We start from the raw sequence: 8,517 nt of genomic DNA, 5'->3' as shown, positions 1-8,517 counted from the left end.
CAGCAAAACAAAGCGACAGATGTGTAGGGAGCCGTTTTGAAACTCATTAAATTCAGATGATTGGCGCCCACTCCGACTCGGTCCGGATTCAGCAGGTGTCGCGGTTGGACGTGACTCTAACACTCCCTCCAGTGACGAGCCTCCGGACTAGAATCTGGTCGTGGCCTCCCCGCGTGGACTTGAAGACGACGAGCCGGATCGTAAGCAAGCTCAGCGGCTAAGCGAGTCCCGGAACCGGAACTATACGCACGTCTGCGTCAGCACACGTCACGTCCGCGTCGACCACGTCCAGCGGAGACGGGAACAAGATGGCGGTCCCGGGCAGGCAGTGAGTGATGGGGGAGTTAGGGTCCGGCTGGGGAGTAAGAAGCCAGGGAGACTGAGTCTTTAGGCCGAGGCGTCTGAGGTCGCCGGAAGTGCAGAGCCACCCCCGCCCGGATTAGAGGCGGGAGAAGGCGAGGAATCCCGAACCACTTAGGTTCCCCCCACCCCCGTCCCGTCCATTTTTCCAGGATGCAAGCCCGAAGTTTGAGAAACTTGTGAGGAAATAAAGGAAGTTAGGCTGAGGGGCAGAGAGCGAGACTTTTCTATTTTCCAAAAGCTCGGTCTGAGGCCCCTCAGTCTTGCTTCCTACCCCGCGCTTGAGTTTCTCCCGGTTGGATGCGCTCAGGGGCACCGAGAAGAGCAACTCCTGGTTGCCTTAGAGGGCCTGGTTCTCCCTGGCAGATGCTCGGGCAAGGCCAGCCTCCCGCCCTCCCTCCGGGGTTAGGAGTGTGGTGCTCAGAAGCCACAGATCAGGGTAGGCATATAGGAAACTGGTCTTCGCTGCCGGGAAAGACACAGATAGGGTTTACCTGCCTGGAAATTTATTCCTGGGCGTGTAAACCTTGCAGTGCCACGCAAAACCTCGAGAAACGAGACGTATTAAATCTGGTGATGGTTCTCAGAGGCGCCGAGGCAAAGCACAGTGCACACCGATGGGAACTTGCCCCGTGGTGATTTGCTCACAGACAAAAGCAGTTAAGCCAAATACGCGAATGGGGACTTGCCCGGATCTCTACTTGGGTTTCCTAGTCAATGTTTTCAAGATCTTAGGAACTGTGTGAATACACAGAAGTGGGAAAAATCAGAGGACAGTTTAGAACATTTTGGTGTTTAGCAAGTTTGCAAAAACCACTAGCCTGTTTAGGATTACTGTCACTTCACTATCTAAAACTTTGCTGTAGTCTTCATTTTCTCCTTTAGTAAAAATGTTTTGAGTTTGGCTCAGGTAGACAAATAATAATAACAACTATAAAATCATGACACTAGAATTTTGAGATCGTTGCAAAGCAGTAAGTCCATTATGTGTTCATAGGTTGTATGACATGTTTTGATTTGGGAAATTCATAAGGAAGAAGTAGTGGATGTGTTCTTAACATTTAAAGATAATGGTGCAATTTCTATTTCAAAAAAAATTATGCAGGTATGGGCTTATTTTGCCAAAGAAAACACAGCCGTTGCACCGAGTTTTACAAAAACCATCAGTGTTTGGGAGTGATTCTGATGATGATGAGGTAAGGGGACCTATGTTTAACTCCTGCATTAATAGAATATTTTGAAAACTGCTTGTGAATTTGTCTTCACCTTTGTCAGTACAGTGGTTTTGGAGTATCTTTACAGACCTTTCCAAAAAAAAAAAAAAAAAGACTGTTTTAAAAAACATTCAATTGCTATTTTCTGTATGACTAAAGATGACCCCTCTATAAACTTAGTTATTTTTAGATAGTTTGGTACACTCTTTACAGTCGCTTAAATACCAGTGCCCTAGCTGGCCTGGAACTTAATGTGTAGACAAAACTGGCTTTGAACTCACCAGGCTCCGCCTGCTTCTGCATCGGCCTTCTGTGTGCCAGAGTAAAGGCCTGTATGTCAGTACCTATCAGTATTACATGTCTTTGTTGCGTAGGGTACCTGGCCAGGCTTTGTAGGATCTAATTCTGTTGTCAACTGAAGGCCATCTGCATAATGTCGCTCGCGTTCAACCAGTTTAGAGTTCATCGACAGAGACGCATGCAAACACTGAGGCAGACTGAAATTTGGAAAGAAAAATGACTGAGGCTTTCTGTTTCCCTACTATACTTTGATCTTCACAATTACCCTGTGATATATGTATTACTTTCATTTTACTGATGAAGTTGGAATTCAAATAGGTTAGGGAATTTTTCCATTACTAGGCCATGCAGCTCATAAATAAATGGCAAGATCACAACTTGAACTCAGGAGACAGATTAGATGGTTCAGACCATAAATCACCAGCTCTCCAGCCTGGCAGCCTGAGCTCCGTTTCTGGATGGAGGGAGAGAACTGACTCTCAGTTTGTCCTCTGACCTCCACTTGTATGTCGTGGCCCGTGTGGACACACACACACACACACACACAAGCAAATAGATGCAATAATAAGATTTGAGCACAGGTCACAGATTCTCAAACCTACATTTTTTTTTTCCATTCTTCTTTCTTGCTTTATTTTGATAATAGACCTTTAAAATGTTAGTGAAATATAGAGGACAAAATCACTCATTTTGCTGAAGAAATACCAGGCAGGAATAGGCATTTAGACAGCTTTCAAAGCTGGTTTAGATTTGAATAAAAAAAAGATGGAGATCATTTCAGTTGAGAGAGAACGAAGAACATAAATTATAAGGCATTTTTATGGAATGATAAGTTTAGATAAGAGAATATGTAGAACAAAGAAATGTGGCAGTGAGGCTGTAGCAGGTTGGGCCCAGATTGTAGAGTATCTTGCACTGTTTGTAAGAAATGTCAGCTTTACATACGTGAGTAGTTTTTGAGTACTATGTTTATAGTTTACTTAGTGATGCCATCCCAGTTTTATGTTTATCTTGAGAAGATAACTCTTGAATTGTGAAGCACAAAAGGAGAGAAGAATGGAGAGCTTTAGGCCAACCTAGGCTATAGGTATAATAAGAGCTTGTCTCAAAGAACTGAGTTTGGGGAGGAGGTAAGAGTCAAGAGTCTTGTAAGAAGTCTTACGTGGAGATGAAGATCTAAGCTTTAGTTCCAAGCTAATGGGAAGCAAAGGGAACAAATAGACTCTCAGCAGAAACAGGCAGTCCAGAGATAGATGGGAAAGGAACTAGATGATGTTAAGGGTTTATTTCATATTTATTTATTTTGTATGTGGACACATATGTGCCACGATACTGCCACACACGTGGAAGTCATTGGATAACTCGGGAGAGTCAGGATCACGCAGGATCCTAGAGTCGGGCGTGGCAGCAGCACCTTCACCTGCGGAGGCAGCCCCTCTAAGTGTGTTTAGGTAGCTATGCTTAGCATGGGATGTAAGGGAAGAGAATTGACATACAGCATGTGGGTTTTCAATACATTGGAAACGTAGATGCAGTTTTAGAATTATTTGTAGAATATTCATTTATTTATTTTGGTTTTTCAAGACAGGGTTTCTCTGTGTAGCTGACTTGTCCTGCAACTCATTCTCTAGACCAGGCTGGCCTTGAACTCAGATATCCGCTTGTCTCTGCCTCCCAAGTGTTGAGATTAAAAGCATGTGCTGCCACCACCCAACTTTTTCATAGAATTTTTAAAGTTTCCTTTGCAATTTTTTTTGTATGTATATGTGAGTGAACACACTCTTGCCATGACACACATGTGCCACTCATGGGACAACTTTTGGGGCAGTTGATTCTCCTGCTGTGTCAACCCCAGGGGTCAAACTCGGGTATGGTGACAATGGCCCTCTGGGCCATCTTTTCATGTCTGCCTGTCCTTTAAGATGGATGTGTGTGAGCATTTCTGTGCCAGGTGCACGTGTGCAGGTCAGGACAGCTGTGGGGAGTTGTCTGCCTCCTTGTAGTCTGAGCTGACCTGGACCATCCTCCTGTGTTTATGTCTTATCTATCCATAAGAGGCTGGATCACAGACATGCACCACCACATCCCCCTTTTTTCAGGCTGTGTAGCAAGCACTTTTACCTGAGAACCACCTCATTGTTCTAGGTCCCCCCCCCCCCCTTTTTTTGTTGTTTTTCAAGACAGGGTTTCTCTGTATAGCCCTGACTGTCCTGGAACTCACTCTGTAGACCAGGCTGGCTTCGAACTCAGAAATCCGCCTGCCTCTGCCTCCTGTGTGCTGGGATTAAAGGCGTGCGCCACCATGCCCAGCCTAGTTTCCCATTTTAAAAAAGTACTGCGATATAGTCTACATGCCATATATGTCTGTTTTAATTTTAAAATTATATTTATTTAGTGTATGTATATGTGCATATGTATGCTGTATGACTGTATGCGCCATGGTGCTTGTGTGGCAGTCAGTCAGAGGGCAGCTTGTAGGAGAGGGTTCCCATCTCCCACATGTGGGTCTGGGTCATCAGGTTTGGTAGCCCTAGCCCATTTCACCCTTTTTTTTTTCTTTTAAGATTTTTTTAATTTATTATATGTAAGTACACTGTAGTTGTCTTCAGACACACCAGAAGAGGGCGTCAGATCTGGTTACAGATGGTTGTGAGCCACCATGTGGTTGCTGGGATTTGAACTCGGGACCTCTGGAAGAGCAGTCAGTGCTCTTAACCGCTGAGCCATCTCACCAGCCCTCCCATTTCACCCTTTTACATTATGTGGTTCATTGGTTTTTAAAGAATTGTATAATCATTACTATCTAATTTTATAGTATTTTTAGTAGTTTTATCACCCAGCAAGAAAATGGTACCCATTGTAGTTGCTGATGGCCAATGATTTGAAGAAATGTCTGTTCATTTCATTTATCTACTTTTTAAATACTGGGTTGTCGTTTATATGAGTTATAATAGTTCTTTATATATTCTACTATAACTTTCTACTTAGATATATGATGTGTAAATACATTCTTTTCATTTATGGGTTGTCTTCGTTTTCTTGATAATGTGTATTGAAGGATGAAATTTCAATTTCTCTTGCTAGTGGTGGTTCCATACCTCAGAAAAACACTACCTAATTGAATGCCACAGAACTTTACATCTATGTTTTCTTCTAAGAGCTCTGTAGTTTTATCTTTTAAGTTTTTAGCCAATTTTGTGTTAATTTTTGTTTGTGGTCTAAAGTAGTGATGGAACCTCACTCTTTTGTATATGACTACATAGTTCTTGCAAGATCACTGTTTCCCATTAGATTGTCTGGTGTTTCTGTGGCTTATTTTAATACACAAGTTATTCTTTAAAATATTTACCATGGAGCCTATACAAAAAGCGTGAGTAACTTGTTATTTCTTTTGCCATGAAACAATCATGGCATGCATGCTTTGTAAACAAAACAACATGATACTATTGGTGTAATTGTTTGTCTTCTCTGTTGTGAACTGGAGGTAGTGGGAGCGGAACAGTGGGCACCCTAGAGTCAGACAAGATGTTCACAGACCATTTTGTTTTAGCTTTCTTCCTCCCTTCCTTCCACAAGGGGACTGTGGTCATGTAAGTGGAAGAAGACTTGAGAAGCCAAATAGGAAATGGCGTAGCCAGAGAGTAGCAGTAGAAGACCCAAGCAATGAGAAATGGAGGCATATGATGGGTTTGGGAAGCTAGGGGCCAGGATTACCTGGTGGGAACTAGGATTAGCCAGATTCTAGGAGATTTTGAAGCCAGTATGGAGATTGAGTTTTAGGTCGGGAGGAAGAAATAGCCCTTGAGTCCTCTTAACTTTGGTCTTACTTTGGTGGACCTTCCCCACCAGCCAAGGCAAGGGAAACATGGGTTACTTCTTAATGAACAGGATGTAAAGCTGCCCCTCGAATAGTCTACCTGCCTGAAAAACATTTGTCTGCTTCACTCCAGCTTATCCTTATGCTGAGAAGTACTTTTCTTTTCTTTTCTTTTCTTTTCTTTTCTTTTCTTTTCTTTTCTTTTCTTTTTTTTTTTTTTTGTTGTTGTTCTTGTTGTTGTTGTTTTTCGAGACAGGGTTTCTCTGTATAGCCTGGCTGTCCTGGAACACACTTTATACACCAGGCTGGCCTCGAACTCAGAAATCCACCTGCCTCTGCCTCCCAAGTGCTGGGATTAAAGGCGTGTGCCACCACGCCCGGCTCTGAGAAGTACATTTCTTAAATAGATTACTTAAATATTTGTGCAGTCAAAATAATGTCAAAACCTCTTTTTTTCATAACCAGTTTAAACAGTTGTAAAATTAGGAGTGCTTTAGAGAGTATGTACAAGCAGACTTTATGGATTCCCTCCCCGGAAGAGCATTAGCTACAGCAGGAGAAAAGCTGCTGCAAAGCAAACCTCTTGCTCCATAGCTTTGTTTTGTTTACTTGACAGCTCATCAGAAACAATTAAAGATCCCAAATTTTAGATCATACTTTATTATCTCCATTGGTCCAGCAGAGGGGGCACTAGCACTTGAGTTCTATTGTGATGAAGGCCTTATATTCAGGATTAGTTTTGTGTGTTGTGTGTGTGTGTGTGTATGTTTGTGTGTGTGTGTCTTGTCCCAAACAGTTCTGTGGAGATCAGAGGACAAGTGAGCTGTGAGTCCTTGTTTGTCCCTTTATTTGAGGCAAGTTCTTTGTTGTTCACGTACATAAACCACAATAGCTGGTTCTTTAGCTCCAAGGAATTCTGTTTCTGCCTCCCACCTTGCCATGGGAACACTGGAGTTATATCCATCTTTGAAAGGATTCCAGGATTTGAAATCTGTCTTTAGTGCTTATACTACAAGCACTTTATCTACTAAGTCATCCTGCAGCCGCATCCACTTTGCATAGAAGAATGGTAGTTTAGCACTTGTATTTACATGGCTTTTTTAAACTATCAGAACTAATTAGGATTATTTACTGGTTTGTTCAGAGGAGAGAAGATAGTAGGGGCAATGAAAGGTTCTAGCCCTAAGTGAGAATGCATGTGCTGATGTTCCATCCAGTCATTTGAGTGGTTTCTCATCATTGCATTGTGTTGATTGCAATCTTCCCAATGTATCTTCTCTCCAATCCTGTCACTACCCCTTTATGCTCATCTTTTGGATTATTTTAATAGCTTTTTAAATAGTTTCCTTATTGTTTTCTCCTTGGATTCATTTTAGACACCAGTGTCAGTCAGTCTGATCTTCTAAAGCATGGTTCTAATCATAGTATTACTACTTAGTTCTCCAGTCTAATTATGTTTAATGCTTTGACCTTCAAATGACCGTTAGCATTTTCACCTAACCCTTCCTTCCTGCCAGGCACACAGTCATGGCAGTAGTTCTTACAGCTATGTTTTTCTTTGTAATGTGAGTTTCTGCAAACATCTCTCCATCTCCATACTACAGCCACCTGTCAGAATTGAGAGCAAGTGTTACTTCATGAGCTTCATTTGATCTTTCTCAGCGCACATACCTCCATGTGGGTGGAGGTCAGAGTAAGGTGTCTGACGCTCTCTTCTGTCACTATCCGTCCGTTTCTTTGGAGATAGGGTCTCTGTCTCAAAAACAGAACCTGAGGCTTGGTCTTTCTCATCTGGACTAGAAGTCAGCAAGACCCAGCCATCCATATCCACATCCCTAAAAGCTAGGCTTATGGAGTTTGTAGAGATGCCCAGTTTGTTAAGTGAATGTTGAGATTTGAACTCTGGTCCTCATGATTGCAGAGCAGGCTATATTTAACCACTGAGCCATATCTTCAGTCTACTAATACAATTTTATTTATATAAACAGGCGAGCTGAATCTGGCCAATAGCTTATTACTTTCTGGCTCTTTTCTGGTCGTCATGTTTCTCTGTGTCTCTCTCCCTTCCCTTTTTTCCTTTCCCCTCTTCCTGCCCATTCTCTTGTGTTTTTAAGATAGGGTCTCATTATGTACCCAAGGCAGACTTTGAATGTGATCCTCCTGTGTCGGCCTCCTGAGTACTGCAAGCAGTATTACCATGCCAAGCCTGTATGGTTATTTTCAGAAGTACCCATGATAACAAATATGTCATGTGTCATAACAATTTGTGACTAATAGAACAAAGCCATATGTTTTATAAGCCGAAGACAGAGTAAACATGAAACTTTCCTTTTAGATGTTTATTCATGGTGAGTGCTTGTTTATTTTACTGAACTCGGTGAAGCTTTCTTTCGCCCTTACCAATTAAAATGCTTGTTTCTAAGAAAAAAATGTACATGTGAGATCTAGTATTACGGCATAATATAGTGTATACAGCTGAAAATTGTTGTTTTAGGACCAAAACAAAACTCTGAAGTAATGTTAAACTAGAAAGCTAAAATTCCATCATCTTAGAGACATATATACACATGTATATGTATACATAAAATCACTCAGAAGCCATAGTATACCACTGTATATGTTCAGCATTTTCGTCCAGGAGTCAGGCACTGAATAAATCCTGATAAGAGAAACACTAAAGCCCAGGGTGAGCTGAGAGAGACATAGATAATAAGGATCAATTCTAAAAGACCTAAGGAAGATTAAAGATAATCGTACTAGAATTAAGAAATGTGGCCTAGGGCTGGTGAGATGGCTCAGTGGGTAAGAGCACCCGACTGCTCTTCC

The 8,517-nt window shown here is 42.1% G+C and overlaps 1 protein-coding gene across 2 annotated transcripts in view; it reads left to right on the top strand.

Annotated features, from left to right (window-relative positions):
* The first annotated feature begins 287 nt into the window (after window positions 1-287).
* The window catches only part of Nsrp1 (nuclear speckle splicing regulatory protein 1), a 31,031-nt gene continuing 22,801 nt past the window's right edge, over window positions 288-8,517 (top strand). The window contains exons 1-2 of one of the 2 annotated variants that reach the window (XM_021213289.2): window positions 288-328; window positions 1,466-1,556. In XM_021213289.2, coding sequence (XP_021068948.1) covers window positions 309-328; window positions 1,466-1,556 — 111 coding nt within the window. In that variant the 5' untranslated portion in view covers window positions 288-308. Of the gene's footprint in view, window positions 329-1,465; window positions 1,557-8,517 lie in introns of those variants that run through there. The other variant, XM_029546559.1, reaches the window with a different exon arrangement.

The sequence above is a fragment of the Mus pahari genome, chromosome 14 (assembly GCF_900095145.1).
Source record: "Mus pahari chromosome 14, PAHARI_EIJ_v1.1, whole genome shotgun sequence".
NCBI lineage: Eukaryota > Metazoa > Chordata > Mammalia > Rodentia > Muridae > Mus > Mus pahari.
Note: the sequence above shows the minus strand (reverse complement) of the source record. Positions and strands in the feature narration are given on the sequence as shown.